Genomic DNA, 17,678 nt, shown 5'->3' with positions numbered 1-17,678 from the left:
TGACCAAATTTTAGAACAAATATTTGCATATACTACCATATCAAAGAAGTGAACTATAAAATTTATTTCACAACAATGGATCTAATGTTGACCATTTGACATTATTTGGTCTCACCACTTTCTTACGGCCTCTACACCGAATTGGGCTGTGTCACTGTCAACGTATGCCGATAGCTTTGCTGACCATCTCGCATCCTGATTCCTGAACAAAAGAGCGTTCCGCGAGCAAGGCCAATTGGATCCAACTTTTCCAGCAAGACAGCCCCTCAACCAACTTCCACCACCCGATGCAGAACCCACGCGCGAGATCCGCCCATTAAACCCACTTCCCCCCCTCTCTCTCCTCTCCTCCTCTCTCCCCCATTCACCAGCCGCCGCTCCCCCCACGCGCCGGGCAGCGGACCCACGAGCGGAGAATCACCCGAGATGGCGATGGCTCTGCGCCGCCTCGCGGGCTTGCCCGGCTCCCCGTCGGCCGCCGCGGCAGCGCTGCTCTTCCGCCCGGCGCTGACCCGCCCGATCTCCACCGGCTTCCGCGAGGAGCGCGACACCTTCGGCCCCATCCAGGTCCCCAACGACAAGTGCGTGGCTCCCCCCTCCCCCTCTCCCTCTCCCCGTAGATACCGAGCGGCTCCGTTCGGCTGATCTAGTTCGTCGCGCGTTGTTTTGATCTGCTCGTGTCGCGGCAGCCTGGATGCTGCGGCAGTGCGGTTGATCTGACGGTTCGGGCTGTTGTGTTCTGTTCCGGGCAGGCTGTGGGGTGCGCAGACGCAGAGGTCGCTGCAGAACTTCGACATTGGCGGCGAGCGCGAGCGGATGCCCGTGCCCATCATCCGCGCCTTTGGTGTCCTCAAAAAGTGCGCTGCTAAGGTATAAAGCGAAACTGCTTTTTTAATTTCTGCGTGTAAAGGGTAGATGCGTTTATTTGCTTGTACTTGTAGGGCACTGCAAGCTTGAAAAGCGGTTTCGATAATCTTATGGAAGGAATTGTAATCAGTATCGCGTGATGCACACCCAAACTTGCTTTTCTCCTAATAGACGATTCAGTGGTATTATTGCATTTTGGAGATGAGATGACAGTTTTGGATTTTCCTGTTTATTTGACCCAGCAAATATATGCAGCTACAAATGGAATATGCTAGTTTCATTATAGTTACAGCTTATACTTCGTTTCACTTAGGAAATGACACAAAAGACTACTTTCTCCTTCCAGTTTCCAGCTTGCTACAAATTCTGTGAACTAACTTGTTGCGTGCCATATATATAGATGTTTTGTACTCTGTTTTTATCCAAATTCAGATTGCGCTTTTGATCAAAACCACATTTAGTGCCAGCTTGAACTTTTCTATATACTTCCACCTTTTCACGTATCATGCATGTATGGATAACTTTTCCTTTGACTTTTGAAGGTGAATATGGAGTATGGCCTTGATCCAACAATAGGCAAGGCAATAATGCAGGCAGCTGAGGAGGTCGCTGAGGGAAAGCTGGATGATCACTTCCCACTTGTTATCTGGCAAACTGGTAGTGGCACACAAAGCAACATGAATGCCAATGAGGTTGATGCCCTACACATACAATACTTTTATGCCACATATTACATTGAACATGTCAATGTTAGAGTTATATATAGCTGTTGCTTCAAAATAATAATCCCAGCTAAGGTGTGAAAAGCTAAAGTTGTACTGCCCAGACACTGCAGTAACAAAAACTAAGATATATATTGTATGCAAGTTATTTGCTCATTATTTGTATGCAAGTTAGTCTGCTAAGCTAATTCTAAGATATATATTGTTGTGCACTTGGTTTATTTTTGGCTTCTATTTTATAATTGCTTATGATCTGTTTCCCCAATTAGGTAATTGCAAATAGGGCAGCTGAGATTCTTGGACACAAGCGTGGTGAGAAGTTTGTGCACCCTAATGACCACGTGAATAGGTCACAATCCTCCAATGATACATTTCCCACTGTAAGCTTTAACTGTTATTTATTTTTATTTCAATACGCTCTGCTGGCTGCAGATGTTTATTGTTCATATTGTTGACATTTCCAGGTTATGCATATAGCAGCTGCTGTCGAGATCAATTCAAAATTTATCCCAAGTTTGCAACAGTTGCATGATTCACTTCACTCAAAGGTATTATTGTCTTGTTTCCTTCCGTAGGAACTTCTTGACCTATTGGCTTTGCTTCAATATGTGGACTGTGGTAGTCTGCTTCTTAAACCACAACTGCTGAATCATCTACAAAGTTTCCAGGAATCTCTTCAGCTATTCTACTGTGCATTTGTGCCTGTTCATTACCGCTTTGGTTCAAGATTAAGACATTATAATTTGGAAAGTTTTCAAGGATCTTTTTGTTGTACCCTGAATATTTTGGCATTAATTGCGCACAAGTATTAGAGTGTCCGCTGACTCATGTACACACACTGGAGCAGTCCTTTATAGTCTCATCAAAGCAGCAAGTTAATAACAGTACTTTCATTAGTTAAAGTTGGTATCAATAATTTAGTTTCTAATGACGTATCCCACTTGAGACCAATTTTCTTTGTATAATGTACATTGTGTTCTTGTCATGTCTGTTGCGTATAAGCATTTTACCTTGCGAGATCGGTACTTATATTACTTTATTTCTCTTGGAAATAGAACAAACGATGCATAAACACTTAATTGACTGATAAGATTAAACAATGCAGTTATCGTAACCGGTAAAATGAACCAGTAGTTAGAGGACAAAACATATTTCTTCATATATTATATAGCACATACACTGTTCTCACAAATTTGCTAACCTCACTGTGCAGTCTGTTGAGTTTAATGACATAATCAAAATCGGACGTACACATACCCAAGATGCCACCCCGTTAACTCTTGGCCAGGAGTTCAGTGGTTACACAACACAGGTAGGATTTGTTGCAGCATATCTTTTATTCTCATTATAACCATGCACTTGAGATTATTGGATAGACTTATGAACTGTTTTGACTTTTGAACTCTATTTGAAGGTCAAATATGGAATTGACCGAATTAATTGTACATTACCTCGGATGTACCAGGTATTAAATATTATACTAATTTTAGTTCTCCTCAAATGAATACATACCGATCATTTGCCTTGATTTGCAGCTTGCTCAAGGTGGAACTGCAGTTGGAACTGGGTTGAACACTAAGAAAGGGTAATCTCGAATTGAGATGGTTTGGTTACATCAATACCTATTATGAACTAAATTTAATTTGTTCTCTTTTGGATTCTCAATTTCATGTATTGTTCTTATTAGTATTGTTTTGGGGAAATGAATCCATGTAACCCTATCATGCAGTGTGTTATGGCATAATCCAGATTAATTTGTTAGTTAGTTCCATTAAGTTTCCTTTTTCTAGTTTACCTCCATTTACATATATTGTTTCTGGATTAAAAGTCCTGATATATGAAAATTTGGGTATTGTCTGGAATTTGAAATGCTTAGTCATTACTATATGACTTGATTTCAGATATTTTTAGACAGAATGTTTTCCTTGCATTACTAATCTTTATTATTCATGCTGTTTCTTAAATACTTAAATTTGCATTTTTCAGATTTGATGTCAAAATTGCCGCTGCAGTGGCTGAGGAAACAAGTCTACCCTTTGTGACAGCAGAGAACAAGTTCGAAGCTTTGGTTAGTAGTTGAACGTATAAGCCTTGCTTGCATGTAGGGCAAGAAAAGTATTGGTGCATAGTAATCAATAGGGGCATTTGGTAAACGATGTTGCCTCAGAAAACAAAAATAACTAGTTACAAAATAAAACCAACCGAATAATACATATTCTGTTTTCAAGTTGAGTATTTCAAATATGCACATCACTTTCTAATGTTCATTTGATGCTAGTTGGTGGGCTCTGTTCTCTGTATTAGCAAAATCCTTCGTTTTCTTGCTTGGATACTGGACTTAGAACCTGGATTTCGGTTTTATCATCTTGCGAACTTTTTTTAATTAGATTTGTATTGGTTGGTCTCTATTATTTCATCACTGTGTGTTCTCATATTTTTTTTTGGCTCAAGTAGGCAGCACATGATGCTTTTGTTGAGAGCAGTGGTGCCGTAAACACGATATCCGCGTCCCTTATGAAAATAGCAAACGACATACGCTTGCTGGGAAGGTCATTTTTCCAATCCTCTGTTTCTTATGACAAATATTTTTTCTAGTATTCTGGGGCATACGCTTAATATTTCCTACACAACCACAGTGGCCCTCGCTGTGGACTTGGTGAACTAATCCTGCCAGAAAATGAGCCTGGGAGTAGCATTATGCCTGTAAGCAGACTGTTGATGTATTACGTATGGTTGTTGTACCATATTTTTTATTAAAACACCATGGTAAAACTCCATGTTCAACTATTTTTCAGGGAAAAGTTAATCCAACACAGTGTGAGGCTCTGACCATGGTTTGCGCTCAGGTACCCTATTGTAATTTTATGAAAAAGGAAAATGATTTTATTGTTTGCTTTGTCCTCTTGATGGAGAGCTATTGCTTATCTAAAAAACAATTACTCTAGTCATATATATATTCAAGATACTAAGGTGCTATGGTGTTTTCTTCATGTTTTGTACTCTCCTAGGCTGTTTAGACAGAAACCTTGCTAGAGATAAGTGGTTCTCATTTTCTCTAGGAACACTAGTAAATTTGAGTCATTTATTTGTCTACGAAATGCCTGCTTCAAACAGTTGTGTTAGTACAAATGAATGCTACTAATATAGTATACCTATACCAGACAATTGGAATATGATTCTGTGAGGAGTTCTTAACCTTTACCTTCCGCAAATAAAGAAATGATTTTTGGTACCTGAATGGAACTGCTACTGGTCCATCGTCCATGTCTTAATATTCTTCTTTTTTTAGTAATGCATTTGACTTGCATCTAAACTTCAGTAATTCGGATTTCTGGTATTGCAGGTTATGGGTAATCATGTTGGTGTTACAGTTGGTGGTGCGAATGGGCATTTTGAACTGAATGTTTTCAAGCCAATGATTGCAGCCGGGTTACTTCGTGTATGATATCTATTACCATACTTAAATATTCTTAACTAACATAGGAACTAATATTTGAATAGCCTTATATTGTTACTGTAATTTGGTAGCATGTTATGATTTAACCTATTCACTGTTCCTTTTTTCAATAGTCATTGAGATTGTTGGGGGATGCTTCTGTGTCCTTTGAGAAAAATTGTGTCAGGGGAATTCAAGCAAACCATAAGAGAATTTCACAGCTTTTGCATGAGGTAACGATCTATTGGGATTTCTGGGACACTTGCATATATTTTCAATATATGGTGTATTGCTAATTTCTTGGTATTTTTATTCAGTCTCTGATGTTGGTGACATCTTTGAACCCTGTAAGTAAAATGCAACTTTGCATTAGTCTGATTTTTTTTTGGGTGTAAAAACTTGTGAATCATACTGAATTATTGAATAAATGCAGAAAATTGGCTATGACAATGCTGCAGCTGTAGCTAAGAAAGCTCACAAAGAAGGAACCACATTAAAGGTGACCTTTGCTTTTATTTACTTCTGTTTGCATTGGCCTTGCTCTGCAGTGTAGCTTTGTTCTTTTAGGCTAAGCTTTAGGGTGATGTATACAGTGCACACAGCATAAGTTCTTATCATTTACCTCTACCATTCAATTCTTTAGGCATTAAATGTCTGAAAATTGTTTGTATCATAACACTAATTGTGATATAGGTTCATTCTCCAATCTCTCTTATCCTCTTAGGTCACCTGTTAATGTTGTCATATCTCCATGAAAATTTTAATTTTTGATTCTGCACTTTTTAAACTTTTTTTCGGGGTATAATATGCTTTTTAAACTTTTACAAACTAATCTTTTCCTCCCTTTTTCAGAAAGCTGCACTAGACCTTGGTGTCTTAACGGAAGACGAATTCCATGAGCTTGTCGTTCCAGAGAAAATGATTGGCCCTTCTGATTGATAACCCCATGCTAGCTATGTTTCTTGAAGCATTCAGGCGGCCACATCTGAGTTTTATTGGTTGCCTGTGATGTCAGAATTCATGATCCTGGCCCATCCGTAAATAAAGCAAATCAATTTCATATCATCATTAGCTCCTCACCCCATTGGAGACATGATTTTGTACGGCCCATGGTGCCTGAGAAAATAACATTCATTCCTGTTGAAATAGGGAGCAGTGTACTTTGGTTAACCGGAAGAGATGCCTTTTTTTTTTTCCCTCTTGGATATCATTATGCACAAGTTTTTCCCCCATATGGCGAGTGTTATGTAATAAATGATATGGCAACCCTGTCTCTGGAAATAATTATCATGCATCTTAAGTGAAAGAAGCAAAATACATACATTTTGGTTTTCTCCTCGTTTTGGGTCAGTTTTATCCATACATCAGTTTGTCTCATCTTTACAAAAATAAGAATTATGTGCCGAAGGATGTTCACATTCTGAACTCTAATTCTTCTGTTATCATGTAAACATGTTCCCTACGTGTTCCGGCTGTGTAACTGGAGTTATCAACATACTATGGGAGCCATGCCATGCTACACAGAAATTACTCATGATGTCAAATTTGTTGAAGGTGTTCAGTCAATTAAGAGAGTTCAGGTAAGCAACTGTAGGGACTCCTATACATCTCGTGGAAGGTAGATAAGTCTTTCATCTTTAAAGCTCATTTGGCCCAATTATTTGCTGCAAACAAGTTCAACATTTCAACAGAATCACTTCAACATTTTTTATAAACATGTTCAACATTTAACTTCGAATTGTTGAAACTATAAATACGGAATATTGAAATTGGAGTTACGAAATGTTGAAAATATTAAAATTGAAAGTTGAACAGAGCGTCTTCTTCTCCGGCGCCGGCGCGGGCGCCGCGGAGCAGGCCAGCGTGCAAGCAGCGGCGCACGGCAGCGAGGCATTGCACGGCAACGACGCACCACGCTGAGGCCGCGAGGCACTGCACGGGGCCGCGTGCGGTGGCTCCGCGGCGGAGCGAGCGCTGGGGCGCGTGCGGCCGCGAGGCATGGCGCGGGGGTGCGTGCGACGACTTCGCGGTGGACCGAGCCTGGGGCATGGGGCGCAGCATGAGGAGAGGGCAGCGCGCGGGCAGACGGCGGCGGGTGGGGAACAGAGAAGGTTAGGAAAGAGAGAGAGGAATTTAGGGTTTAAGATGGATCCAAAGGCTGTGGTTGTTTGCACGAATCTCATACAGTGGAAGGTGATGAAGAAAAAATTAGATATATAGGATCCACGAGCAACTGTTCCCTGGTGGGCCAGAAGCGTAGAATGAGTGGGTAGTGTGTGCGTGGGCCACTTTGAGCCGTGTAACCGTCCCAAGTCTACAGGCAGCAGCCCAGATAGAAGAACTCGTCCCCAATCTCGTTCTTCTTCCTCTCGTTGCTCCTCTGCTCCCTTCCGCTCCTCTGATCCTTCCTGTTCTTGTTCGATCCTTCCCAGTTATCAAAGCAGGGCCTTAACAGAAACCTCGCCACTTATGCTTGTAGAACAGTAAAAAGAAACTGGATCATTTTGCTGATGTTCTTGCCCGTTTTTTCACATTCTTTATGTTTGGTGGACAGTTGCCCATGGAAACCTGGAACTGCCCCTGTCTGGAAGCAAGTAGTCGTACGTAACCTGCTGTCGGATCTATACTAAACGCGGAGCCAAATTAATAAACCCGTGCCAATAATATTTTCAGGCGTTAACTACAAGGCTGATGAGGAGGGAAGATCCTGGGGTTTATGCCCTCCCGCGCCATCATTCCCTGTTCCATCTCCTTGTACGGACCAAGAATCTCTCCAGCCTGCCGCTGCCAGCCTGAGATGGCGCAACACCCGCGTCACGGACGACGAAACCGTCAAGCGCGCGCAGTCCGCGGCCGCGGCGCGGCGCATCCCCTCCGCTATAAAATCTCGGCGGCATCCCCGGCGCCGTACCGCGCACCGTTGCTCACTTGCTCATCGTCTCAGCTAGCGGCCGGCCGGCAAGCTCGATCGCGCTGCGTGCTTCAGTTCAGCTTTCAGCATGGCTGCTGCCAGCTCCGTCCACGACTTCGTCGTCAAGGTCCGCCTGCTACTAAGCACCCCAGCTCCCTTACTAACGCTTGACTCAGAAGATGTATGTATTTGCATTGCGCGTAGGATGCGAGCGGCAGAGACGTGCCCCTGAGCACCTACAAGGGGAAGGTCCTGCTCATCGTCAATGTGGCGTCTCGGTGGTATGCATAGCAATCCTTATTGCTCCTCTCTGTCAGGTTTTGTCTTTTCCTCTTACGTGTGGAAGCTGTTCATACATGTATCCATACATGGATATACTACAGTATAAACTGTGCTTAGCAGAGTGTGCTTTAGTTTGTGCACATAAAGTGGCTACCTGTGGACTTGTTAAGCGTAAGCGGACAAACTGGTCGGAATTGGACAAAAAAAATGTTTAGTCCCTGCTAATTAGAACATATGTACAGATTTAAGTGTCATGGAACTGTTTCTTCTTTTTTCTGTTTGTTTGTACTATTGTGCTTCATGTCCTCATGAATCTTCGCCGAGTTAATGTTCTTCGAAAGGAAACTTTGCTAATTTTGAACTAATAGAGCTGCTTGTGTGTAACCATTGCAGTGGCTTGACCAATTCCAACTACACGGAGCTTGGCCAGCTATATGAGATGTATAAGGACCAGGGTGGGTTACATTCGAATTACTGAGTATCTTTCTTTTGTTTATGCTCTCAGTTGATCATGCAGATTAGTTGAACCGTGTTTACTGATAACGTACTAAAATTGCTGTCAATTTGATGTGTGATTACTTCAGGTTTTGAGATCCTTGCTTTCCCATGCAACCAGTTCGGTGGGCAAGAACCAGGCACAAACGAGGAGATCGTCCAGTTTGTTTGCAGTCGCTTCGAGGCCAAGTATCCAATTTTCGACAAGGTATAATTGTGCACGCGGAATACTTCTGGCTCCTTTTGTACGTTTCTAAACTGAAAACAATAGGAGTCCTTTTAGGATCTTTGAAAGGTATCGTTAGGGAGGTATACCTAGGTACCAAATTTGTGTTAGATAATTAGGTAATTTTTGGTATATTTTAATTCCAAATATTACTAGCAATTTCATAACATAAAAGAGTGATAATGTGTGAACAAAGAATGTGCTTATGTTCTTACAAATAAGCATGAACAAAATGTTAAATCAGAATAGGTTTAGAGTGTACCCCAAGGCGGGACCAGTGCCGGAGGCACCGGTTGCGCCGTTACCAGCTGGAATAGACATTCTATTCGACTGGTCTTGTCTGAAGTAGCCGAACGATGTCGATGCAGGAAGAGGTTCGCAGTGCAGTCCCACGAACAGTCACCAGAAAGTAGACGAAGTAGTCGTTCGTTCACGCCGGGATGTAGACGAAGTAGTCGTTCAGGGAACGAGCAGTCGCGTCAAGACGCTCCCCAAAAACCTGATTGCCCGCGTCCCGTGCAGGACCTTCAGCGAGCAGAGGTTCCGGAGGCCTGCTCTCGCTAGAGCTGTGCGCGCAACGCTAGCGATGGGAATGCAGAAAGTAGCAGAGGGAGAATGGAGAGGTCTCCTAAATAGGAGTACCTGAAGCAAGAGTGTTTGTGTTGTGAGAATGAGTGGAGGAGGGCCTGGTTTATATAGACATGGATGTGCCTCAGATTCAACGAACCTGGATGTCATAATGGGCTTTGATGAGCAGCAATTACTGATGCAGTTGAGTCACAGGAATCTCATTAACCGCAAAGGTTTTATTCTGTGTCATTATTCACCTGTTAATGCCAATGTTTTATTGTCTCTGTTTTAATACTTTCAACAGCAAAACGTTCTCTCATCTCAGCACATCACGTCGCACCTGCACCTGCACGTCACGTCACGTCCGGCCGCGCCACGCACACGCACACGCACCGCCCGTCCGACCGGCCGCGCCGCGCCGTGCCTCGCCACGCCACGCCACGCCACGCCCTCGCCCTCGGCCTTGGCCCGGCTCGGCTCGGCGAGCGAGCGCGCGCGCGTGGTTCACCGACCTCCTCTTACCGGCTTCACAAGTGGTGTACACGAGGTCCACCCTTTAAGTCAGTTGAGATCCTCCTCAAATCCCAGTACGAAATTAAGCAATTGATTCCCTAGCATTTAATAGTGGGCTTTAAATTCTTTTATTATATTGATTAGAATAAATAGGCCAAGCCCATAATTCCAACAATCCCCACCAAGAATTTTCAAGTCACACTAGAAATGCTCTCATTCCCTCATTGATATACCAGTATTTGACGGAGACTGTTAAGTTGAATTTCCATCTAGGACAAAGACTACACTTATTCACAACTGTACAATGGACTATGCCTTGAATTGCCAGTCTTGTGCAAACAAGTTTGACCAGAGCCCTACACTGGTACTAGGCTGCATAAGCATCCCCGCGATTTGGACCTTATAAGTCATACTCCAAGCCTTTCATGAGTTTCTAGAGAATACTCGGTTCTCATAGATTATGACCAGTAGTCAGACTCATATATGTGTGTTTCTTTCAGATGTTCTATAGGACAACATCTTTGTTTTAAGAAAACAACTCATTTGTTTTAAAGAAACCACCTGGAACACATTAAGGTATAGACCGACCTGTCATACAGATTAGAAGAGAAATGCACCTTATACACGAAATGAGCCTTTTTCACAAAAGTTTTCTTCTCTCAGTCAGACTTTAGTTTGTTTCACCATCCTACTTCACGGGATCTCCGATCACATAGGACAGATTACCACTATAGAATGACTCACGTGGGTCTCAAGCCCAATTCCATAGATGCATTGTCTATCACATTCCGTGAAAGACCCTTTGTAAACTGATCTGCCAGATTTTTAGCCGTCTGAACATAGTAAGGCTATAACTCCGGAGTTTCTCAATTTTTTGACAGATTTCAACTGCCTTTTCACATGTCTAGATGATTTAATGTTATCCTTTGAACTGTTCACCTTGACAATCACCGTTTGATTGTCACAGTTCATTAGAATTGCCGGTATCGGTTTTTCAACTATCGGTAAGTCCATAAGGAGCTCACGAAGCCACTCAGCCTCAACAGTGGCGGCATCTAATGCTGTGAGTTCTGCTTCCATAGTTGACCTCATTAAGATGGTCTGCTTGCAAGACTTCCAGGAAACAGCTCCACCACCAAGTGTAAACACATATCCACTTGTGGCCTTTATCTCATCAGCATCAGAAATCCAGTTTGAATCACTATACCCTTCTAGTACCCTTGGGTACCCGGTGTAGTGAATTCCATAGTTCATTGTCCCTTTTAGATAGCGCATTACTCTTTCAAGAGCCTTCCAATGATCATCTCTCGGGTTTGAAACAAACCGGCTCAGTTTGCTTATAACAAACGAGATGTCAGGTCTTGTAGCACTAGCTAAATACATCAATGAACCAATGATCTAAGAATATCTCAGCTGATCTCGCATTATCATTTTGTTCTTCCTAAGAATTAAACTGGCATCATATGATGTTGAGACAGGTTTATAGTCGCTATAACCAAAGCGACTTAACATCTTCTCCACATAGTGAGACTGTGTAAGAATCACCCCACCATTGCTCTCTTTTACCAGCTTTATATTAAGAATAACATCAGCTTCTCCCAGATCCTTCATCTCAAAACTTTGAGATAAAAACTCTTTCACTTCCTTAATCACATTAAGGCTAGTGCCAAAAATTAGTATGCCATCCACATAATGCACAAAATCACTCCTTCAGCCCCACCATAGCGATAGTACACACATTTGTCAGCTTCGTTCACAACAAAGCCAGCAGACGTCAAAGTTATGTCGAACTTTTCATGCCACTGCTTAGGCACTTGTTTGAGACTATATAAAGATTTCAACAATTTACAAACCATTCCTTCTTGACCCTTTGATACAAACCCATCTGGCTGATCCATATAGATCTCTTCTAATTCTCTATTAAGAAAAGCCGTCTTAACGTCCATCTGATGAACGAGAAGACCATAAGAGGCTGCCAGGGAAAGTAACACTCGAATTGTGGTCAATCGGGCAACTGGTGAATAAGTGTCAAAGAAATATTCTCCTTCTTTTTGGGTATAACCCTTGGCCACAAGTCTGGCCTTGTACTTTTCAATAGTACCATCTGGCCTAAGCTTTTTCTTGAACACTCACTTGCATCCAACAGATTTATATCCATAAGGACATTCAACGACCTCCTAGGTTCCATTAGACATAATAGAATCCATCTCACTCCTCACTGCTTCCTTCCAATAGTTAGTATCAGGAGATGAATATGCCTCTTCAATGGTTCTGGGTGTATCATCCATGAGGTATACAATGAAATCATCACCAAAAGACTTTACAGTCTTTTGTGTCTTGCTCTTTCTAGGAGCATCATTGTTATCCTCCTCAGAATTTTCCACAAGTGTAGGTTCATTGTGTCTTATCGGCTCAGCAGAGCTATCATCCTCGATGAACTCTTGCCTAGATGAACTTGTTCCATCTCTCATAGGAAAAATATTTTCAAAAAATGTAGCATCTCTGGACTCCATTATAGTACCAACATGCATGTCAGGTACTCCAGATTTCACTATTAAAAATCTATACCCAATGTTGTGAATAGTATAACCTAGAAAGACACAATCCACAGTTTTAGGTCCAAACTTACGTTTCTTGGTTATTGGCACACTCATTTTTGCCAAACAACCCCATGTACGTAAGTATGAAAGTGTTGGCCTTTTCTTCTCCCATTCATCGAATAGTGTTATCTCTTTATTTTTTATAGGGACACGGTTTATAACATGACATGCAGTCAATATAGCCTCACCTTACCATTCCTTGGAAAGTCCCGCTGTATCTAACATGGCGTTAACTAAATCCGTTAGAGTGCGGTTCTTTCTTTCGGCAATCCCATTTGACTGAGGTGAATAGGGAGGCGTCCTCTCATGAATAATAACATGTTCCTCGCAGAATAAAGTGAATAAATTTGAGAAGTACTCGCCACCACGATCTGACCTAACTCTTTTGATCTTTCTCTCAAGTTGGTTTTCTACTTCAGCTTTATAGATTTTAAAGTAGTGTAAAGCTTCATTTTTTGACTTCAACAAATAGATGTAATAAAATCTAGTGCAGTCATCGATCAAAGTCATGAAATATCTTTTACCACCTTTTGTCAACACTCTATTCATTTCGCACAAATCGGAATGAATTAATTCTAAGGGTGCCAAGCTCCTCGCCTCAGCGGCCTTATGAGGCTTGCGAGTTTGTTTTGATTCAACACATACATGGCAATTAGAATTTTTGACAAAAGTAAACTTTGGAATTAAACTCAAATTAGCTAAGCGCATCATACAACCAAAATTAACATGACAAAGCCTCGAATGCTAAATATTTATTTCATCAACGTTAATAATATTGTAAGCGACTTTCTTACAAACATCTGTCAAAAAAAGACGGAACAAGCCTCCGCTTTCATAACTTTTTTTAACAAAAGTACCAAATTTAGATAAGATATATTTATTGGACTCAAAGACTAATTTAAAACCATCTCTACACAGTAGAGAGCCGCTGACTAGATTCTTCTTGATGGTGGGGACATGCTGCACGTTCTTCAGCTGCACGGTCTTTCCCGAAGTAAACTTCAGATTTACCGTACCAATACCAAGAACACGCGCATGCGATCCGTTCCCCATCAGCAAGGAGGAAGTCCCGCCGTCCTGGTAAGAAGAAAACAAAGAAGCATCAGGACAAACATGAATATTAGCACCAGTGTCAACCCACCACTCGGGTGAACAAAAAACTGAAAGAACTGTAGGTAATTAATTACCGTAACCCGATGTTCCTCCAGGCTCGCTAATGACCATGTTGGCGGAGTCGTTGCCTTTGCAGTTCGGACACTTTGCAGCAAAGTGTTCCGTACTAGCGCACACATAGCAAGCTCCCTTCTTCTTCTTCTTCTTGAAGGTGGTTGTCTGCCTAGTCTTTGGTTGGCTCTGCGGTGACTTTTTCTTATTCTTGTGGGAGTTGTTCTTCTGAACAAGATTGGCGCTAGAAGCACCAACAACTCCTTTCCCACGTATGTCCTTTGCTCTCGCCTTCTCCTCAACATCAAGAGTCCCAATGGGTCCATCTATGGTGAACTCCTGTCTCTTGTGTTTTAGAGAAGTAGCAAAGTCCCTCCAAGAAGGTGGCAGCTTAGAGATAATACCTCCGGTCACAAACTTATCGGGTAACACACATGGAGACTCTTTGCTGTAATTTTTGAGATCTTTTGCCAGAATATGTATTTCATGAGCCTGTTCCACTACAGAACGGTCTTCGACCATCCTATAGTCAAGGAACTGCTCTATCGCATACAACTCACTGCCGGCATCAGACACTCCATATTGAGCCTCAAGAGCATCCCACAATTCTTTGCCAGTTGGCAGTAGGACATAAGAATCCACCAGGTTTTCAGCGAGAACACTAATGACGTAGCCTCGAAAGAGGGTATCAGCCTATCGAACGCACTCCCTTCCTCTGGAGTGAACTGTTCAGGCTTACCCTCTTTTACATGCATCACTCTCAGCACTGTCAACAATAGTATAAGCCGCTCTTGCCAATGTTTATAAATTGGAACCATCAAAAGGTGGTGGTTTGATTGTTGCAGCAAAGCTAGATACCGAAAGCCTATTAACAAGTTCAGGTTTTTGGATTGTTAGATAACTAGACAATTTTTGGTATATTTTAATTCCAAATATTACTACCAATTACATGGCATAAAAGAGTGATAATGTGTGAACAAAGAATGTGCTTGTATTTATGTTATTCTTACTAATAAGCATGAACAAAATATTAAATCAGAATAGGTTTAGAGTGTACCCCAAGACGGGACCAGTGCCGGAGGCACCGGTTGCGCCGTTACCAGCTGGAATAGACATTCTATTCGACTGGCCTTGCCTGAAGTAGCTGAACGACGTCGATGCAGGAAGAGGTTCGCAGTGCAGTCCCACGAACGGTCACCAGAAAGTAGACGAAGTAGTCATTCAGGGAACGAGTAGTCGCGTCAAGACGCTCTCCAAAAACCTGATTGCCTGCGTCCCGTGCAGGACATTCAGCGAGCAGAGATTCCGGAGGTCTGCTCTCGCTAGAGCTGTAGGCGCAACGCTAGCGATGGGAATGTAGAAAGAAGCATAGGGAGAAGGGAGAGGTCTCCTAAGCAGGAGTACCTAAAGCAAGAGTGTTTGTGTTGTGAGATTGAGTGGAGGAGGGCCTGGTTTATATAGGCGTGGAGGTGCCTCAGATTCAACGAACCTAGACGTCATAATGGGCTTTGATGAGCAGTAATTACTGGTGCAATTGAGTCACAGGAATCTCATTAACCGCAAAGATTTTATTCTGTGTCATCATTCACCTGTTAATGCCAACGTTTTATTGTCTCTGTTTTAATGCTTTCAACAGCAAAACGTTCTCGCCGCGCCTCGCCGCGCCCACGGCTCTGCTCGGCGAGCAAGCGTGCGCGTGGTTCACCGACCTCCTCTTACCAGCTTCACAAGTGGTGTACACGAGGTCCATCTTTTAAGTCGGTTGAGATCTCCTCAAATCCCGATACAGAATTAAGCAATTGATTCCCTAGTATTTAATAGTGGGCTTTAAATTCTTTTATTGCATTGATTAGAATAAATGGGCCAAGTCCATAATTCCAACAATTTTATACCTCCATAGGTGAACTTTGTTATACTTCCCAAGTACCATAAAAACAGCCAAGAATCAATGATAAAATTTTACCTCAATTTTTCATGTAAGGTTGATGTAAACGGTGAGGATGCTGCGCCGATTTACAAGTTCCTCAAGTCCAGCAAAACCGGCCCTTTTGGCGATAACATCAAATGGAACTTTGCCAAGTTCTTGGTTGACAAACAGGGGCGTGTTGCGGAGCGCTACGGCCCAACGACTTACCCACTGAGCATCCAGGTAAGTTCTGAAACCTCAGCACTGCAAATTGTGCTCTGCTCGTTGAGCTTTCCTCTATCATCTGATCTCATAACACTATCTTTGTGAGTCTCTGCAGGACATAAAGAAGCTGCTTGGGAGTTTTTGAACCATGCATATTGCTGGAGGCTGGAGCTAAGATGCACTGCTGCGTAGCGTCGGGCACTTCAGGCTTCAGAACCCCTGAAATGTCGTAATAAGGCTGTGGTTCGAACTTTGGTGCTGCATTTGCTCTTTTTCTTTCATATGGTTCTCCAATCTTGTACTACCCTACTACTAGCAGTAAATAGCATCCAACGTGTCTGTGTTGTTCTTAATTTTGCCTTGCAAAGATGACAGTTTTTTCTGTGTTGTCTGTTGAGGTATCTATTAAAAAAAAGATGGAGAATATCTTGCATAGGGGTGGTAATAGACCATGGTCCTATGATCTCTTCATAGCCCAACAAGACTCTTAAATTTTTTAGCTTGAAATTGTATAAGATAAGAATCCGGCCCTTTTAGACTTGGCCTTTAGATTTTCTAGTTCAAAATATTAGGTCATTTACCACTCATAATCGTGCACAAACCCAGCCCGACCAGCCAGTGCATTGGGCAGGCCCGGACAGCCCGAAACCTGAAAACCCCAGAAATAACTGATCCAAAAAAAAAACCCGACCAGACCGACAGGCGACAGCACACTTAACAATCTTTACGGCACATTAGCCTGCAAAAAGAAATCAAGAGAATAAGACTCGGGTGTGCTTTAGCTTTTCTTTTCCCAGAGAATAAACACTGATACGACACTAACTTTTTTTTCGTAAAATCTTACAGTAATGTACAATCGATGTATAGGTAGCACGTTGCTTGTTTAGTACTCCGTATGGTCGTGCCGACCTTGTGGCATGCGCTGCTAGTGGCATTGTATTTTCCTTCTAGGTGGACCTGGGAGCAAGCAACAAGTGGTACTTCATTTTCTTCTGTTTTGTCGCTCGATCGAGTAGTTTACAGGGAGTTGCAGCAGTGACCTCGTTGTAGTAGCGACTTTGAACAGCTCCCGCGGTGACAAGCGCGTGTGCTAAAACGGTCGAGGCCCGTGGATGCTCAAAGAAATTAGTTGCCAACTTGCCATAGTATATAGTAGGAGTTTGTCTGTTTGTGGCTGCGCCCGGTGGCAACCGGCCGGGCTCATGCGTTAACTAACTAAGCAAACTTCAACTTGGACCGGTCAGGAAAAGTTCAGCAATCACCTCCAGCATGGTCATTTCTTACTGGTATCCTTCCAGCGTGAGAATGCTCAGGTCTGGCGATTGCTTTAATTTGGCGTTGCAGTAACCGGCTCATTAACTTTTCTATCTAATATAAAAAAAGCGCAGCTCTCCTACGTTCTCATGAATGAAAAATATACAAGTAATTTTTTCAGTCACATACAGACCATCACCTGACTGCTACAGATGTATACGTACGCTGGTAACTGATTGGACATTCACCGTCGTCGGCAGTGCACGCTGGCCTGATACCGCAGCGCAAATTTGCAGCGCATGCACGCGCTGATCAGAAGATTAGTTTCGAGGAGATCCTCTCTGCTGGCGCCGATGGCGACGTGCATGGCTCTTCCATCCTAGCTCCCCGTCCGTAGCGAATAGATATAAAGCACGGCAGCCGGCAGCGTTGCTGCTGCCAAGCCCAAACCTGTCGCGGCGACCGGCGAGCAACAGGCATCTCCTGATCTCTCCTCTCTCTGGCCGG

General features: G+C 42.8%; 2 protein-coding genes across 2 annotated transcripts; both read left to right on the top strand.

The window, feature by feature from the left end:
* Positions 1–284: 284 nt before the first annotated feature.
* On the top strand, positions 285–6,361 carry LOC120652426 (fumarate hydratase 1, mitochondrial-like). Its single transcript, XM_039930241.1, has 17 exons — positions 285–581; positions 753–870; positions 1,410–1,559; positions 1,859–1,969; positions 2,054–2,137; positions 2,803–2,901; positions 3,004–3,054; positions 3,125–3,174; positions 3,576–3,657; positions 4,044–4,138; positions 4,226–4,292; positions 4,385–4,435; positions 4,933–5,028; positions 5,160–5,258; positions 5,343–5,372; positions 5,459–5,524; positions 5,878–6,361. The coding sequence occupies exons 1-17, from the start codon at positions 427–429 to the stop codon at positions 5,962–5,964; spliced, it is 1,491 nt and encodes a 496-aa protein (XP_039786175.1). The 5' UTR covers positions 285–426; the 3' UTR covers positions 5,965–6,361.
* A 1,343-nt stretch (positions 6,362–7,704) lies between these two features.
* LOC120652424 (probable phospholipid hydroperoxide glutathione peroxidase 6, mitochondrial) lies at positions 7,705–16,279 on the top strand. The gene is made up of 6 exons (XM_039930240.1): positions 7,705–8,063; positions 8,141–8,217; positions 8,612–8,673; positions 8,803–8,921; positions 15,768–15,935; positions 16,030–16,279. Exons 1-6 carry the CDS (start codon positions 8,025–8,027, stop codon positions 16,060–16,062), a joined length of 498 nt encoding a protein of 165 aa, XP_039786174.1. The 5' UTR covers positions 7,705–8,024; the 3' UTR covers positions 16,063–16,279.
* The last annotated feature ends 1,399 nt before the right edge of the window (positions 16,280–17,678 follow it).

This window comes from Panicum virgatum, chromosome 9K (genome assembly GCF_016808335.1).
Source record: "Panicum virgatum strain AP13 chromosome 9K, P.virgatum_v5, whole genome shotgun sequence".
Classification (NCBI taxonomy): domain Eukaryota; kingdom Viridiplantae; phylum Streptophyta; class Magnoliopsida; order Poales; family Poaceae; genus Panicum; species Panicum virgatum.
This window is presented reverse-complemented; position numbering and strand designations above follow the sequence as displayed.

Bases quoted from the DNA above. Each gene is read 5' to 3' on its own strand.
- LOC120652426 (XM_039930241.1), top strand. From the start codon at position 427: ATGGCGATGGCTCTGCGCCGCCTCGCGGGCTTGCCCGGCTCCCCGTCG. The intron at 3,055-3,124 runs GTATTAAATATT...CTTGATTTGCAG, and splicing joins CATTACCTCGGATGTACCAG to CTTGCTCAAGGTGGAACTGC. The intron at 5,029-5,159 runs GTATGATATCTA...TTTTTTCAATAG, and splicing joins TTGCAGCCGGGTTACTTCGT to TCATTGAGATTGTTGGGGGA.
- LOC120652424 (XM_039930240.1), top strand. From the start codon at position 8,025: ATGGCTGCTGCCAGCTCCGTCCACGACTTCGTCGTCAAG. The intron at 8,218-8,611 runs GTATGCATAGCA...TAACCATTGCAG, and splicing joins GTCAATGTGGCGTCTCGGTG to TGGCTTGACCAATTCCAACT. The intron at 15,936-16,029 runs GTAAGTTCTGAA...TGTGAGTCTCTG, and splicing joins CTTACCCACTGAGCATCCAG to CAGGACATAAAGAAGCTGCT.